Source organism: Dromiciops gliroides, chromosome 3 (assembly GCF_019393635.1).
Source record: "Dromiciops gliroides isolate mDroGli1 chromosome 3, mDroGli1.pri, whole genome shotgun sequence".
NCBI lineage: Eukaryota > Metazoa > Chordata > Mammalia > Microbiotheria > Microbiotheriidae > Dromiciops > Dromiciops gliroides.
Window position 1 is genome coordinate 105,332,901 of NC_057863.1, and position 19,387 is coordinate 105,352,287.

The 19,387-nt window shown below is 35.9% G+C and overlaps 1 protein-coding gene across 1 annotated transcript in view; it reads right to left on the minus strand.

The window, feature by feature from the left end:
• DIAPH3 (diaphanous related formin 3) overlaps positions 1–19,387 on the minus strand; it is a 449,127-nt gene that overhangs the window by 373,784 nt on the left and 55,956 nt on the right. Inside the window, 1 exon segment of the mRNA XM_043995139.1 lies at positions 19,111–19,290. Within this exon segment, the coding sequence (XP_043851074.1) occupies positions 19,111–19,176 (66 nt within the window). The 5' untranslated portion in view covers positions 19,177–19,290.

The window sequence follows — 19,387 nt, forward strand, 5'->3', positions numbered from 1 at the left end:
CATATTCGAAAGCATTTTTGTTACTTGTCAAAGAAAATTTCTATTTGTAAAATATGGAAGTGAGAGACAAAAAAGCACAAGGAGAGAAATACCTAAAATGTAGAAAAAATACCAAAATACTTTAATATTAAAAGAGTCTCTTAATGGTGATCAAGCTCAAATCTCTCATTTTATAGTACAATATATACTTTAATATTTAATGACTTCAATACATAGGGGTGAAATGGTAAATAGTATGTTGGAAAATATGGATCTATAGTTTAAAAAAATATGATAGACCCATTTATATAATAGATTATACATGCCACATAGCTATATATTTTCTTAAAGAGTCAAGTCAGGGAGACAACTAGGTGGCACAGTGGATAAAGCACCAGCCCTGGATTCAGTAGAACCTGAGTTCAAATCCAGATTCAGATACTTGACACTTGCTAGCTGTGTGACCCTGTGCAAGTCACTTAACCCTCATTGCCCCGCCCCCACCCAAAAAAAAAGTCAAGTCAGAAGGTATTTAGTATTTTAGCACATTACCAAAAAAAATTAATTATATTTTACCAACAAGGAAATGAGTATTTGCTGCTGCAGGAGGCATTTCCAAACTATATGTATATGAGGTCTGTATAAACATCTAGCACAATATGCTAGGGACAATATGCCTATGTTATATTAACGTTTTTTTTAAATATAATGACAGTGTCCTAGTCCAAAAGGACAAAGGTCATTGCTGACTGGAGAGTGAGGTGGATGGCATTAGGAAGGAAAGGGTAGTATTTGACTTGGGCATTAAAGGATGGGCAAACCAAAAAGGTTAAGTAAGAGAAGGAAGAGCTAACAGAATTACAGGCATAAGGAACAATGTGGACACTGGCATGGAAATGGAAATATACACAATAGGTACAGAAGAAGTATGGTTTAGTTATAGCATCAAGTATATGAAAAGGTAAAGTATGAACTAAGACTGGAAATTCAGAATAGCAGCAAATTTTAAAGGACCTCAAAAACTAGGATATGAATTATGAACCTAACTGACTAGCAAGAAAGAGTAGCTGAAAAGTTATAAGCAGGAAAGTGCATCATAACCAGATCTATGTAGGAAGAGTGGATGCGGTATAAGTGGTTTTACTAAAAAGAGAGTATGGAGGTGAGAAAACCAGTTAAGAGGCTAGTACAGGCCTGTAACTAGTATGACAATAGTGGGAGTAAAGAAAAAAAATAGATACAGGAGATGTTAAAGAGGTGAAATGAACATTTGCTAACAACTTGGACATGAGAGCTGCAGGAGAAGGTAACATTTACGACGACATAATTTTGAAGATAGGAACAACAGAAAATAGAAATTTAAAAAAGACTGAAAGCAAAAGGAAGACTAAATGGTAGAAGAGATAAGGTCATTGTTAAGACCTTGAAGATCTCTTCCAGTTATAAATTAATGATGGCAAATTGACTGATCCTACATTATCTAAATTCTAAGTTGAATTTGAGGCATCCATTGGATGTACATATGTATAATTTTCTGCAGGAAGTTAGAAAGAGAGAACTGAAAGTTATTTGTATAGAAGTAAACTAAAGTAAGACCAAAAATGTTTTTAAAATTAAAGAAAAAATAGACAGGGAACAAAAAATTCTTTAAAATACCCACTTTTAAGTAAGAGTTGGGAAAAAGAAAAAAGAAACAAAGAAAGGTGAGAAAGGTGAGAGGAAAATAAGAAGGTATACAGTCTGAAGGATAAGAAGAAAAAAATACCTACAATGAAGCAGGTGTCAACAGCATCAAATGCTGTTGTCTAAAAATCAGTGGTCAAGGAGAATGATAACTGAAAAAGAACTCAGAATTTAATGAATAAGAGATGACAGAATCAGAAATTGAGAACTTGAAGAGACCCTAGATCTCAGATATCCTTATTTTATAAGTACTGGAAAAAGAGGCTCCAAGATTGAATGATTTACCCACAAAGTATGCACAGCTGGGATTTGAAGGAGGTCCTCTGATTCCAAACCCCAGATTCATTCCAGATCACTGGTCACTTATGAGGAATTTAAACAGAATGATAAAGAAAGATAACAAATTGAAAGTAGAGAATTTGGTGGTGAAGAAGTTGAGGTACCAGGAACAGAAAAATTCTGGTCACCTATTATGTAAAAGACAATATGTCTAGGGACAGTACTAGATACAATTCATACAGAACACAATCACTATCTTCAAGGAATTAACCATGTAATAGCAAAAATAATTCTGATATACAGAAATCTACAGTATTCCTTAAATGAAAAGATCAATCTTGGCTGTCTGTTCAATAACAAAGTTGGTCCAAAAATTGATTTATGACAGTCTGAGGAGGATATTAACCTAGTTCTATTAAAGTTAAATTAATATTTCATATATGAACATTTTGATTAAACTTATTCATACAACAACTTTTCAGCATTATACTTTGGCATGGTTTTGCATTGGGAAATTGAGAGTTCCAACATGGAAAAGTAATTTTCCTTTAGTTAATTACTTTTTAATTAAAAAGTATGCAAAAAATTAGATTACTATGCTGCTTTACAATCTGATTGGCACCAGGGATATAGATTTCAAAAACAGAGAAGACTTTACTAGAGACAGACTTTTTTTAAAAAATTCAACACAGAAGGAACAAATATAGCTAGAATCACATTTAATATTCAGAGTAAAGTACGTAACATTTATGAGAAATAGTTTTACAATATAGTATAATGTGAACAAAATACAGGAAAGGCTGACAATTCCTAATAGACTTTGTTCTACATAAAGAAAAATCCAAATCAGACTGAGAATTACTGAAATAGAAAAAGGAAAAAAACAACTTTCCCTATTTTTTTTTTACCAACACCCCCCCAAAAAAATTTTTTTAATGAAATGATATGCTAAAAAAAAAATCTAAGCACCAGGTAGAATTAATTGCCTCATTTCTGGACAAAAACATATATTCACAGAGATCTTCAGTCATACTAATAAGCAAAATCCTGGAAAACAAATACTATTCACAATAGTTTGTTTCATATGTCACCTCTCAGATAATACAAAGATAGAAGTACCAGAAGCCCTGAACCAGAGGCATCTTGGAACAATAGGTAACTAGGTGGCACAACTCGATAGAGGGATAGGCTTGAAGTCCGTAAGATCTTAGTCCAAATCCTGCAGAGGAGAGTCCTCATCTGACTCTTTCTCCCTTATTATGGCTCAATACCCACCTCTGGCTCCTCTGCTCCCTGTTATTCGGAGTAGCAGCATGCAAAATAAAACTCTCTGTTACCTGCTCTCCCTCCTCACATAACCATGCCGAGCTAGGCCCTATATCCTTTCACTGTCCTAAGCATCCTAAGGCATTTTATTACACTGATCCAAATGGAAACCTGCAAGGTTGTGAAACTCCCTCTCATTCTTGTAACAAGAATGTGAGATGACAAACGGACATCATGTGTATTGTCTTGGTACCCATGAAATATTAAAATACCTGTAAGGAAACAAGCATTTTTAAATGACTATGTGCACAGCCCTGTACCAAATGCTTTACAAATATCTCATCTCACTACAATCCCAGGAAGGAGGTGCTGTTGTATTGTCCCCAGTTTACAGCTGAAGAAATGTGGCAGGAAGAGGTTAAATGACTTACGCAGGATTACACATCTAGTAAGTGTCTGTGGCTAGATTTGAACTCACGTATTCCTGACTCCAAACCCAGTACTCTATCCACTGTACCACCTAGCTGTTACAGGTGACTATATATCTGACTAACACATCAATTTGGCTTGTTGGTCAAATATGAAAATAACACAAAGTTGGAAGAAATAGCTAACACAAAGCTGGGAGCACAGTTAACAAAATGGATAAGAGTCAGGATTTTAAAAAAATTTTTTAAAGAACTTGACATCATGTTAAATCAAATTTAATTTTTTTTTAAGTGAGGCAATTGGGGTTAAGTGACTTGCCCAGGGTCACACAGCTAGTAAGTGTTAAGTGTCTGAGGCCGGATTTGAACTCAGGTACTCCTGAATCCAGGGTCGGTGCTCTATCCACTGCGCCATCTAGCTGCCCCTATCAAATTTAATTTTAAAAACCTTTACAAGTATAAGATAGAGGAAGTATTGTTTGACAATGGTGCTTTTTTTTTAAAGGGGGAGTTTAGAAGACTAAAAGAACAAATACTGCATTATAGCAGAACACCCCATCTGCATTTTAATTCTTTTGTTTCTCACTTCCTCAATATATTTCTACAAAAAATACTTATTGATCACCTACTGCTTCGTAAGTCCAAGGTGAGTACAAAATTTAAATAAGAAATCATTCGTGAAGCTTAATTACCTTATAGATATGGAGTATATAACATGCTACAAAAACTACATTTATGTGAAGCTTATTCCAAGGAAGGTTTTCTCCAATAGACAAATGGTCAAAAGAAAGGAACACTTTTCAAAAGAAGAAAAACCAGCTATCAACAGATTTAAAAAATGCTCCAAATCATTAATAATAAATGCACATCAGCCTGAAAAAATGTTCCTCCACCCCCCACCCCACCCCCAAAAAAAAGACCATTGTTGGAGGGACTATGGGAAGAAAGACATTATTCATGGTCTGTGTAGTTGTGAATAAGTCCAAACGTTCAGGAAATCAATTTAACACTGTACCTAAAAAATCATTTTAATGTGATTTTTAACATAACAATAGAGCGACAAGGCATATACCCCTAAAGAAGTCAAATGTTCACATGTAAAAAATATTTAGGGAAGCAATTTTTGTTGCAGCAAAGAACTGAATACTAAAGCAGTGGCCATCAATTGAGGAATGATTGAACCATTTATGCAATACATTAATGAAATATTGGGCCATAATATATGATGAAAGGGGTGGATTCAGAGAAATGTGAGAATATTTATATGCAGAGTGAAGTGAGCAGAACTAAGAGAACAATTTATACAATGACAACAAGAACATAAAAGAAAACCATGTAGAAAGTCTTAAGAACACCAATGAAAGCAATGATCAATTATGATTTCAGAAGCCTGAGAATGAAACACTGTTCCCAAGCCTGAGCAAAAAGCTAATGAACTAGAGGTGCTGAAGATGTCCATTTTCAGATACAGCCTATATGGATTTTTTTAAATTTTATTCCATATATCTGTATATATACACAAAGGAAAGCTTCTCTTGGGGATTAGAACGAGAGGATAGAGAGTGAGAAGGAAGTAATAGTGATGGAAAAAGGAATTGAAAAGTATTAATGAATCATTCAAAAAATTCAGAGAAGAGAGTACAGTGAAGTTCAGAAAAGGATGTAGAGAAATGGTTCATTATTTTCAGGATGACTTCAAAAAAACTTGGAAAGACATGTATGAAATGATGTATTGGGAAATGAGCAGAACCAAGAGAACACTACACAGAGACAGCATGGAGAAAACTCTTGGTGAAGTACCTCCCCCTATCAATACAGGTAAATACCTAATTTTCAACTTACAGTCTAAGTTTCCAGTAGTACTAAAAGATTAACCGATTTGTGCATCATCATCATGTACATCATGCCAGTAGGCATGACAAAAGGACTTCAATGAGATTTTCCTTATTTCAAGGTCAGAGCTCTATCCATTATTCTGGCTCTCCATATTGTTACTTTTGTGATAAAATTAATATTCACATTGTTTAAAAAAAACTTTGCCAAAAAATAGTACAGCAGAAACTAAACATAGACCAACATCTTACACCACAAACCAAAGTAAGGTCAAAATGGATACATGATTTAGACATAAAGATGATACCAGAGGGCAGCTAGGTGGCTCAGTGGATAAAGCACTGGCCCTGGACACTCAACACTTACTAGCTGTGACCCTAGGCAAGTCACTTAACCCCAATTGCCTCACCAAAAAAAAAGAAAAAGAAAAAGAAAAGAAAGATGATGCCATAGGCAAATTTGAAGAGAAAAGGATAGTTTGTCTGTCACATCTATGGAGAGGGGAAGAATTTATGACTAAAGATGAGATAGAGAACATTATGAGATGCAAAATGGATCATTTTGATTACATTAAATTAAAAGGGTTTTGCACAAACAAAACCAATACAACCAAGATTAGACAGAAGGAAAACAGAAAACTGTGAAACAATTTTTACAGCTGGTGTTTCCGACAAAGGCTTCATTTCTCAAATATATAGAGAACTGAATACAAGTCATTCCCCAGCTGAGAAATGGTCAAAGAATGTAAATAGGCAGTTTTCAGAGGAAGAAATTAAAGCTATCTACAATCATATTAAAAAATGTTCCCGAGGGGCGGAGCCAAGATGGCGGAGAGGAAGCAGCAAGCTGCCTGAGCTCTCCTTCTGTTCCCTCAAAACGAACATTAAATCAAGCCTCTGGACGGATTCTGAAACTACAAAACCTGCAAAGAGACAGAGAGACACAGTCCTCCAACCAGAGATAATTTAGAAGACTTCAGGAAAAGGTCGGTCTGACTCGGGCAAAAGGGAGGCCCAGCGCAGGGCAGCAACCCAGGGCCGAGGGGGTCGGGGCAAGTCAGCAGGAGCTGCGGGCCACAGCCGAACAACTGAGGCTCCCGGAACCTGGTTCAAAAATCTGGTGGCCAAGAAGGACAGTGGAAAAACTTACCTGCACCGGCCGAGAGGGCCACGAACGGCGGGATCAGACGCCGGGGTCTGGCGCCTGGCTGGCCAAGCACAATCATACAGGAAGTGCAGGGCGGGGCATCTCCACACACCATAAAGGCCTCAGAGTAAAAGCCCTGTTACACAGCACCTATACACCTGCACAAGAAGCCCAAAACAGGGACCCTGGTGCCCCCAGAGCAGACCTCAACTTAAAGAATAAATAAATAAGCTGCAATAATGAGTAAGAAGCAAAAAAGAGCCCTCTCCATTGAGAGCTTCTGTATCAATAGGAAAGAAGCCAACACAAACTCAGATGAGGACAATAGCCTCAAATTGTCTACATCTGAAGCCTCACAAGGGAAGGTGAATTGGTCGCAAGAACAAAAAGCCTTCCTGGAAGAGCTCAAAAAGGATTTTAAAAATCAATTGCAAGAGGTAGAAGAAAAAATGGGGAGAGAAATGAAAGCAAAACAAAAAAACTATGAAAAAAGAATCAGCAGCTTGGAAAAGGAAGCTGAAGAAAACAAAGCCTTAAAAAATTCATTTGGCCAAATGGAAAAAAAGCTGCATAATCTCACTGAAGAAAACAATACCTTAAAAAATTCACTTAGCCAAATGGAAAAAAAGGTACATAATCTCACTGAAGAAAACAATACCTTAAAAAATTCACTTAGCCAAATGGAAAAAAAGGTGCATAATCTCACTGAAGAAAACAGTGCCTTAAAAATTAAAGTGGGACAGTTGGAAGAAAAGGAATCCATGAGACACCAAGAATCAGTCAAGCAGAATAAAAAAAATGAAAAAATAGAAGAAAATGTGAAATACCTCATTGGAAAGACAACTGATCTGGAAAACAGATTGAGGAGAGACAATTTGAGAATCATTGGACTGCCTGAAAGCCATGACCAGAAAAAGAATCTAGATACCATATTCCAGGAAATTATTAAGGAGAACTGCCCTGATATCATAGAATCAGAGGATAAAATCATCATTGAAAGAATCCATCGATCACCTCCTGAAAGAGACCCCAAAAGGAAAACTCCAAGGAATATTGTAGCCAAATTCCAGAATTATCAGGTGAAGGAGAAAATACTCCAAGCAGCCAGAAAGAAGCAATTTAAATATCATGGAGCCACAGTCAGGATTGCTCAGGACCTGGCAGCTTCAACGTTAAAGGACCGCAAGGCTTGGAATATGATATTCCGGAAGGCAAAGGAGATTGGATTGCAGCTGAGAATCTATTACCCAGCAAAAATGCGCATTTTCTTTCAGGGGAAAAGATGGACATTTAATGACATTGGGGACTTTCAATCTTTCCTGGTGAAAAGACCAGAACTGAATAGAAAATTTGATCTCAACATACAAGACTCAAGAGAAGTTTAAAAAGGTAAACAGAGGGGAAAAAAAAAGTTACCCTATTAGGTTAAACTGTTTATATCCCTACACAGGAAGATAATACTCATAACTCTTAAGAACTGTAAATGTATTTGGGCAGAGAGAAGGACTTTATATAGAGGGTATAAATATAAATTGTCTTTGATGTGATGATACAAAAGAATTAAGGGGATAAAAAGGGAGTCTATGGGGAGGAGAGGAAAGGGGAGGTGGAATGGGATGAATTATATCATATGAAGAGGTGGAAAAAAACCTATTATAATAGAGGGAAAGAAAGGAGGGGGGAACATGGTTTCAACCCTATTCTCATTAGATTTGACTCAAAGAGGGAATAACATATACGTTCATTGGGATAAAGAAACTTAACTCATTCTTTAGGGAAACAAAAGGGGAAGGGAAAGGGGGGACTGATAGAAGGGAGGACAAAAGCAAGGGAGAAAAGGGTAAAGAAAAGAGAGGGGGGTGATAAAAAGGGAGGGCAGATTGGGGGAGGCAGGGGTAAGAAGTAAAATGTTGGTGAGGAGGAATAGGGTGAAAGAAGGGGGGAAAAGTACAAAGGGGGTAAATAGAATGGAGGGGAATAGACAGTCAGTAATAATAACTGTGAATGTGAATGGGATGAACTCTGCTATAAAACGGAAGCGAATTGCAGAGTGGATTAAAAACCAGAACCCTACAATATGCTGTTTACAAGAAACACATTTGAAGCAGAGAGATACACACAGAGTAAAGGTAAAAGGCTGGAGCAGAATATATTATGCCTCAGCTAAAGTAAAAAAGGCAGGGGTAGCAATCCTTATCTCAGACAAAGTGCAGGCAAAAATAGATCTCATTAAAAGAGATAAGGAAGGAAATTACATCTTACTTAAAGGTACTATAGATAATGAAGTAATATCAATATTGAATATGTATGCGCCAAGTGGTATAGCATCCAAGTTCTTAGAGGAGAAGTTAAATGAGTTACAAGAGGAATTAGATAGTAATACTATACTAGTGGGGGATCTGAATCTCCCCCTCTCAGAATTAGATAAATCTAGCCAAAAAATAAATAAGAAAGAAGTGAAAGAGGTGAATAGATTACTAGAAAAGTTAGACATGATAGATGTCTGGAGAAAATTGAATGGGGATAGAAAGGAATATACCTTTTTCTCAGCAGTACATGGCACATTTTCAAAAATTGACCATGTATTAGGGCACAAAAACATCATAGTCAAATGTAGAAAGGCAGAAATAGTAAATGCATCCTTCTCAGATCATGATGCAATAAAAATTACATGTAAGAAAGAGCCAGGGAAAAGTAGAATGAAAATCAATTGGAAACTAAATAATTTCATTCTAAAGAATGAATGGGCCAAACAAGAAATCATAGAAACAATCAATAACTTTATCCAAGAGAATGACAATAATGAGACAACATACCAAAATCTATGGGATGCAGCCAAAGCAGTGCTTAGGGGAAAATTTATAGCTCTAAATGCTTACATGAATAAGAAAGAGAAAGAGGAGATTAATGAATTGGGCATGCAACTTAAAAAGTTAGAAAAAGAACAAATTAGAAATCCCCAATTAGACACTAAATTAGAGATCCTGAAAATTAAAGGAGAAATCAATAAGACTGAAAGCAAAAAAACTATAGAATTAATCAATAAAACTAAGAGCTGGTTTTATGAAAAAACCAATAAAATAGATAAAATACTGGTTAATTTGATTTAAAAAAAGAAAGAAGAAAACCAAATTACCAGTATCAAAAATGAAAAGGGTGATGTTACCACCAATGAAGTGGAAATTAAAGCAATAATTAGGAAATATTTTGCCCAACTGTATGCCAATAAATTTGACAATCTAAATGAAATGGATGAATATTTACAAAAATACAAACTGCCCAGGTTAACTGAAGAGGAAATAAAATCCTTAAATAAACCCATATTAGAAAAAGAAATTGAACAAGCTATTAATGAACTCCCTAAGAAAAAATCCCCAGGGCCAGATGGGTTTACGGGTGAATTTTACCAAACATTTAAAGAACAATTAATTCCAATATTATACAAATTATTTGGAAAAATAGGTGAAGAAGGAGTTCTACCAAATTCGTTTTATGACACAAATATGGTGGTGATACCAAAACCAGGCAAAGCAAAAACAGAGAAAGAAAATTATAGACCAATTTCCCTAATGAATATTGATGCTAAAATCTTAAATAAGATATTAGCAAGGAGATTACAGCAAGTGATCACCAGGATAATACACTATGACCAGGTGGGATTTATACCAGGAATGCAGGGCTGGTTCAACATTAGGAAAACTATTAACATAATCAACAACATCAATAAGAAAACCAACCAAAATCATATGATTATCTCAATAGATGCAGAGAAAGCTTTTGACAAAGTACAGCACCCATTCCTAATAAAAACACTAGAGAGTTTAGGAATAGGGGGAGCTTTCCTTAGAATAATAAACAGTATCTACCTAAAGCCATCAGCAAGTATTATATGCAATGGAGATAAATTAGAGGCCTTCCCAATAAGATCAGGGGTGAAACAGGGATGTCCATTATCACCCCTATTATTTAATATTGTCCTAGAAATGTTAGCTTTAGCAATCAGAGAAGAGAAAAGAATTAAAGGAATTAGAATAGGCAAGGAGGAAACAAAACTATCACTCTTTGCAGATGATATGATGGTATACTTAAGGAATCCTCGAGAATCAAGTCAAAAATTACTTGAAACAATTAACAACTTTAGCAAAGTAGCAGGATATAAAATAAATCCACATAAATCATCAGCATTTCTATACACGACCAACAAAGTCCAGCAGCAAGAGATAGAAAGAGAAATTCCATTTAAAGTAACGGTAGGTAATATAAAATACTTGGGAGTATACTTGCCAAGACAAACCCAGGAACTCTATGAACACAACTACCAAACACTCTTCACACAAATCAAATCAGATCTAAATAATTGGAAAGATATCAATTGCTCATGGATAGGCAGAGCTAATATAGTAAAAATGACAATACTGCCTAAATTAATTTACTTATTCAGTGCCATACCAATCAGGCTACCTAAAAATTATTTTATACAGCTAGAAAAAATAATAACAAAATTCATCTGGAAAAACAAAAAATCAAGAATATCCAGGGAAATAATGAAAAAAAATGCACAGGAAGGTGGGTTAGCGGTACCAAACCTGGAGCTTTACTATAAAGCGGCAGTCATCAAAACTATCTGGTACTGGCTAAAAAATAGAGTGGTAGATCAATGGAATAGGCTAGGCTCAGGAAATGCAGTAGTAAATGACACTAGTAATGTAGTGTTTGATAAACCCAAAGACTCCAGCTTCTGGGATAGGAACTCAGTATTTGACAAAAACTGCTGGGAAAACTGGAAGATAGTATGGCAGAAATTAGGCTTAGACCAACATCTTACACCTTATACTAAAATAAGGTCAAAATGGATACATGATTTAGACATAAGAGGTGATACCATAGGCAAATTAGGAGAGAAAGGAATAGTCTACCTATCAGATCTTTGGAAAGGAGAACAGTTTTTGACCAAACATGAGATAGAGTATATTATAAAATGCAAAATGGATGATTTTGATTATATTAAATTAAAAAATTTTTGTACAAACAGAAGCAATGCATCCAAAATTAGAAGGGAGGCAGAAAGCTGGGAAACAATTTTTGAGGCCAGTGCTTCTGATAAAGGCCTCATCTCTAAAATATATAGGGAATTAAATCAAATTTATAAGAATCCAAGTCATTCCCCAATTGAGAAATGGTCAAAGGATATGAACAGGCAGTTTTCTGATGAAGAAACCAAAGCTATCTATTCCCATATGAAAAAATGCTCTAAATCTCTAATGATTAGAGAGATGCAAATTAAAACAACTCTGAGGTACCACCTGACACCTATCAGATTGGCTAAAATGACAAAAAAGGAAGATAATAAATGTTGGAGAGGCTGTGGGAAAATTGGAACACTAATGCATTGTTGGTGGAGCTGTGAGCTGATCCAACCATTCTGGAGAGCAATTTGGAATTATGCCCAAAGGGCGATAAAGCTGTGCATACCCTTTGACCCAGCAATCCCACTTTTAGGTCTTTTGCCCAAAGAAATCATGGAAGGGGGAAAGGGACCCACATGTACAAAAATATTTATAGCTGCTCTTTACGTGGTAGCAAGGAATTGGAAGTTGAGGGGGTGCCCATCAATTGGGGAATGGCTGGACAAGTTGTGGTATATGAATACAATGGAATACTATTGTGCTGTAAGAAATGATGAGCAGGAAGAGTTCAGAGAAACCTGGAGGGTCTTGCATGAGCTGATGATGAGTGAGATGAGCAGAACCAGAAGAACATTGTACACAGTATCATCAACATTGAGTGTTGACCTACTGTGATGGACTATATTCTTCTCACCAATGCAATGGTACAGAAGAGTTCCAGGGAACTCATGATAGAAGAGGATCTCCAAATCCAAGAAAAAAAAAGAAAGAAAGAACTGTGGAGTATAGATGCTGATTGAACCATATTATTTCTTTTGTTTTGGGTGCTGTTGGGTTTTTTTTCTATTTTGAGGTTTTGCATCACTGCTCTGATTCTTTCTCTTGTAACAGGATTAATGCAGAAATAGGATTAATGTTATTATGTGTATATATGTGTGTGTATATATATATATCTATATGTATATGTATAGAGATATATAGATATAACCTATATCAGATTACCTGCTGTCTAGGGGAGGGGGGGAGGGAGGGGAGGGAGGGAGAAAAATCTGAAATTGTAAAGCATGTATAAACAAAAGTTGAGAACTATCTTTACATGTAACGGAAAAAATAAAATATCTCATAAAAAAAAAATGTTCCCAATCACTATTGAGTAGAGAAATGCAAATTAAAACTACTCTGAGGTACCACCTCACACCTATCAGTTGGGATAATATAACAAAAAAGGAAAATGATAAATGTTGAAGATATTTTAAAAATTTAGAACACTAATGTTGGTGGAGTTGTGAACTGATTCAACCATTCTGGAGAGCAATGTGGAAACATTCACAAAAGGCTATAACACTGTGCATACCTGTTGACCCAATCAATACCACTACTAGGTCTATATCCCAAAGAGATCATAAAAAAAGGAAAAAGGACCCTCATGTACAAATAGCTATTCTTCTTGTGGTGGCAAAGAACTGGAAATCAAGAGGATGCTCATCAATTGGGGAATGGCTGAACAAGTTGTGGTATATGAATGTAATGGAATACTATTATGCTGTAAGAAATGAACAGGGGAACACTAGATGGCAGAGAGAAGCCAGGAAGTTGCCTGAGCTCTCCTGTGGTTCCCTCAAAGAGAACATTAAATCAAGCCTTTAAACAGATTCTAAAACTATAGAACCTACAAAAAGACAGAGCCACAATCTTCAAACTTGAGAAAATTTAGAAGACTTCAGGAAAGGTCGGTCTCATTCAGGTGAAAGGGGAGTGCAGATGAATTAACAAAATTCATCTGGAAGAACAAAAGGTCAAGAATATCAAGGGAACTATTGAAAAAAATGCACAGGAAGGTGGGCTAGCCATACCAAATCTGAAGCTATACTATAAAGTGGCAGTAATCAAAACTATTTGGTATGGGCTAAGAAATAGAGTGGAGGATCAATGGAAGAGGCTAGGCACAGGAGACACAGTAGTAAATGACATTAGTAATGTAGTGTTTGATAAACCCAAAGACTCCAGCTTCTGGGATAAGAACTCAGAATTTGACAAAAACTGCTGGGAAAACTGGAAGATAGTATGGCAGGAATTAGGCATAGACCAACATCTTACACCTTATACTAAAATAGGGTCAAAATGGGCACATGATTTAGACAAGAGGTGATACCATAGGTAAATTAGGAGAGGACGGAATCGTTTACCTCTCAGATCTATGGAAAGGAGAACAGTTTATGACCAAACAAGAGACAGAGAATATTATGAAATACAAAATGGATGATTTTGATTACATTAACTTAAAAAGGTTTTGTACAAACAGAAGCAATGCATCCAAAATTAGAAGGGATGCAGAAAGCTGGGAAACAATTTTTATGACCAGTACTTCTGATAAAGGCCTCATTTCTAAAATATATAGGGAACTAAATCAAATTTATAAGAATCCAAGTGATTCCCCAATTGAGAAATAGTCAAAGGATATAAACAGGCAGTTTTCTGATGAAGAAATCAAGGCTATTTACTGCCATATGAAAAAAATGCTCTAAATCACTATTGATTAGAGAAATACAAATTAAAACAACTCTGAGGTACCACCTGACACCTATCAGATTGGTTAATATGACAAAAAAGAAAAATAATAAATGTTGGAGAAGTTGTGGAAAAATTGGAACACTAATGCATTGTTGGTGGAGCTGTGAACTGATCCAACCATTCAGGAGAGTAGTTTAGAACTATGCCCAAAGGGCTATAAAGCTGTGCATACCCTTTGACCCAGCAATAACACTACTAGGTCTGTATCCCAAAAAGATCATAAAAAAAGAGAAAAGGGCCCACATGTACAAAAATATTTATAACTGCTCTTTTTGTGGTGGCAAGGAATTGGAAATTGAGGGGATGCCCATCAATTGGGGAATGGCTGAACAAGTTGTGGTATATGAATGTAATGGAATGCTATTGTGCTGTAAGAAACAGTGAGCAGGCAGATTTCAGAGAAATCTGGAAGGACTTGCATGAACTGATGCTGAGTGATATGAGCAGAACCAGGAGAACATTGTACACAGTATCAACAACATTGTATGTAATTTAAGATTCTAAATGTGGATTCTAATCTGTTCCCCCAGTTTGGGGGAAACTGACTAAAAATCACTGATAAAACAAGTTTAGGTTTTTAAGGGTTTATTGGAAAATAGAAAGAAAAAGATTGAGAACAGAATTCTAACAGCCTGGCATTCCTATCTTTCCTCAAATTTTCTGTGAAGTCCTCTGCCACCACCACCATCAAGTCAGGAAGCCAAAAAGGCCAGCGCTCTCTGCGCAGGCTCCCTTTCCTCCTTCCTGTCTCCTCCCAGACCATAGGAGGCTCCTCAAGTTGATTGGCTGGTAGCCTTGATAGACAGCACCCATGAGCAAACGTCATTTCCTGACGCCAAGGAAAAGCCACAATGCCTCTGAGGCATTTTCCTCATGGTGGAGCTTTCCACAGCAAGTCTCCAGTAGGTGGCGTCATTCCAATCATTACAATTGTGTGATGATCAGCTGTGACAGACTTGACTCTTCTCAGCAATATAATGGTCCAAGATACTTCCAAAGGACTCATGATGGAAAATGCTCTCTAAATCCAGAAAAAAAAGAACTGTGGCATCTAGATACAGATTGGACCATACTATTTCTATTTTTTGTTTTTCTTTTTCTTTTTTGAAGTTTTTCTCTTTTGCACTGATTCTTTTTTCACAGTATAACTAATGTAGAAATATGTTTAATGTGATGGTACATATATAACCTATATCAGATTGCTTGCTGTCTTGGAGAAGGGGCAGGGAAGAGATGGAGGGGGAAAAATTTGAAACTAGAAATCTTATTTTTAAAAAATTTGGAAAACTATCTCTACATATAACTAGAAAATAATAAAATACTTTTATGATTAAAAAAAAAGAAATGACAAGCAAGCAAATTTCAGAAAAACCTGGGAAGACTTACTTGAATTGATGCTGAGTGATATGAGCAGAACCAAGAGAACATTGTATACACTATCAACAACACTGTGTAATTATCAATTGTGATAGACTTAGGTCTTTCAGCAATACAATGATCTAAGAAAATACCAAAAGACTTATGATGGAAAATGCTCCCCACATCCAGAAAAAGAGCTATGGAGTCTGAATGCAGACTGAAGCATACTATTTTCACTTTTGTTTTTGCTTTTTTGTTGTTGTTTCTTCTTTCTTGTGATTTTTTTCCCTTTTGTTCTGATTCTTCTCTTACAACATCACTAATGTGGAAATATGTTTAACATGATTATAATAATGTATTATCTATATCAGATTGCTAGCTGGCTTTAGGAAGGGAGAGGGAAAAGAAGGGAGAAAAATTTGAAACTGAATATTGAAAACTATTTTTACATGTAATTGGGGAAAAATAAAATATTTTGGTTTTGGGTTTTTTTTTGGGGGGGGGTGGGGTTTGCAGGGCAATGAGGGTTAAGTGACTTTCCCAGGGTCACACAGCTCATAAGTGTCAAGTGTCTGAGGCCAGATTTGAACTCAGGTCCTCCTAAATCCAGGGCTAGTGCTCTATCCACTATGCCACCTAGCTGCCCCTAAAATAGTAGTTATAAAAAACTATGACAAAGAATGTCAGTTTCATATACATTGTTTTTTTCTGTTCTTGGCATATAAAATAATCATCTATACTGATATTTGGTAAGTTTATAAAAAAATAAAATTTAAAGAAATGAAAAAAAATTATTATTATTACCACACCGAAGATATACTTTTCCTAGTCAGCTAGATTTTTGAAACAAGTCTTCAGAAATACTTGGGTAACTATTTGATACAAAAATTGTTCACATGTTTTTATTATAACATATCCACAAGACAGACAACAGGAAGGCTAAAATTTGGAATAACTTTTGACAAAACTTTTTGCAAGTGTTGGCACTTAGAATATATTAATTGCAATATAGTTGACCTTTGTTGCCTAGCTCTCATCCTCTTATAAATATTCTCCACACTTGACCAACAATGCATATCCTGAAACAAACTTTTTTCACCTTTTCATACTCTCTGTCCAGATCAAGTACTAAGAATTTTATGTAGCCGCCACTAAGCAACAGATATATCTACTAGCCGCCACTAAGCAGATATATCTACAAAAGGATGTTCTAAGTCCAAAAATTCAACTACATACATTATAAGGAAGAAATTAACAAAATAGAAGAAATGTATTAACATATAATTGTTAAATATCATCTAACTACTCTTCAGATAGGTTCCTAGGCTTTAATGCTGAAAACAATATTAAATATCATCTAGTGGAACTCCCTTATTTTACATCTGAGGTACCTGAGCACCAGAAGTTGACTGACTTGTCCACAGACACACAAGGAGTAATGAGGTTGAAACCCAAGTCCCTAGACTTCCAATCCTCTTTGTACATAGTTTCTGGTTGACTGTGGCTCTGACATACCTAGTCTCTTCAGTGGGTTAATGAATTATTCACTCAGAAAAAAAAATTAAGTGAAACTGAAACAGATTCAGGATCCACTGTCCCTTCTAGATGCAAATTTACAATTCTGACAACATATGCCTCACACTAGAAATGGCAAAAGAGTACAACATAAAAGGCTAGTACAAAGTGATGTTTTCCTGGAAAACATAGTAGTCTGAATGAAATATAGAGTAGGTGAATTCAAAATATCAAAATTCTTAATGGTTCCAGAAGTAATCAGCATGACCAATTAGTAAACTAGCGATACACTGATACACACCAGATGGTCACCCATGGAGACCGATCAGTCAAAGTACATGTCAATCATGTGAACTCATTAAAACAAGCCAAAAATGATGAGCAGCTAGATGATCAAGCGTATAAAGCACTGGATGTGGAGTCAAGAAAACCCAAGTTCAAATCTGGTTTCAAACACTTAGTTGTGTCAGTTAAACTCTGTGTATCTCAGTTTCATCACCTATAAAATGTAGATAATAACACCATCTATATATCCCCAGTTTGTTGTCATCGTTGTCATCATCATCATCATGTCTGAACAACTTAAGTCTCCCATCACTATTATATGATTTCTCGATGCCTGGTTTGAAACTGATTTCCCAAATTCTTTTCCTTTTTCTATACAGGTAGGCTATAATTTACTTCAGAGACGATTTGTCTACTATTTTTGCCTCTGTCGATCTTCCCTAAGAGCTCTCTATTGTCTTCTCCTCTGGTTCCTATATTGCCTCATATAAATAGAACTCTTAGCATACAATGCTATTCTACTCCTCCCCCAACCCCAGCTTTTCTCTTTCATTTTTTAATAATATATATTTTTTACTTGTCCCAGATTCCATTCTACCAAGATTCCTCTCTATTTTACCTTGCTTATTAGCTACACTTTGCATGTATTTATACAGGTACCAAAGGCCATGGAGGTTTCATTACTTGCTTCTTTACAGGATTTTTGTCCTATGTATTTCTAGGTCTCCATACTCAATCTGATACCTAGATTGGTAGATATATATAAGCAAGTTTATCCCTTCCCCTTCTTTCACAGTATGAAGCTTTCCAACACTATTGTGAAATATGTTTTTTCAGCCCTTTTTAGGTATATTACATATCTAGTGAAAATCCCATCATTTCTATCTATAGTTTAAGTTATAGTACACAAAATACAAATCACATTCTTCAGCTATCTTCTTAATTAGCTGTTTACTTCCCAAATTTTCCTCTCTACTCTGAAGTTTGTAACTTCAATAAGCAACTGTGATGAATACACCAACTATGTCACAAAGGTGTTCAATTTCCTACCCAAGATTTTATCTTTAGCAATGCTTTCTAGAGTCCTGGCAGTATCATTTGGGTTCATATGAAACCCCAGAAGTACAAAACAATCAAGTCGAACAAGCCTTCAGAGGTTCCCAGTCACGTCTTGGATATATAACCCAGGACAACACAACACAGAACAGTAGAACACACTAAACTAACCCCTCAGCAGGAAGTTATAAATGACCACTGCCCATATCTTTTTTTTTTTCATGAATTTTTTTTTGCAGGGCAAAAAGGGTTAGGTGACTTGCCCAGGGTCGCACAGCTAGTAAGTGTCAAGTGTCTGAGGTCGGATTTGAACTCAGGTCCTCCTGAATCCAGGGCCTGTGCTTTATTCACTGTGTCACTTAACTGTCCCACCATATATTTTTCCTAATAAATTATCTTACCTATAGCACTAACAGTTCCACATCTTAGAAAATACAGGTTATGCAACTGATTCCTCCTGACATTACCCTCCATCCCCATCTTTGTTAAGAGCATCTATCTCCAAACAATTTCTAAAAACATCATTTAACACAAGAAAATGTGAAGGCTTTTAATGAAGCATTTTGCAAAGAGTAAACTCTTACCATCATTTTTTCAAAAAGCGCCAGGAGTTCTTTCTCAGACAGTAGTCTAGGATTATTTTCCATCATGTCTGAGGGTGTTGAAGACCAATCAGTGCTTGCAGAAAATGTGTGCTTCAGGTTTAGTAATGGAGGTCTCTCTTTCTTACTTCCTGGAATTCTTATGCTGGCAAATCTGTCCAACTGTGTTAAAAAAATAGAAGAATAAATACATGAATGATAATTGTGCCTCCTGAATAGTAGTAGTAGTAGCAGTAGTAGCAGCAGCAGTAGCAATAGT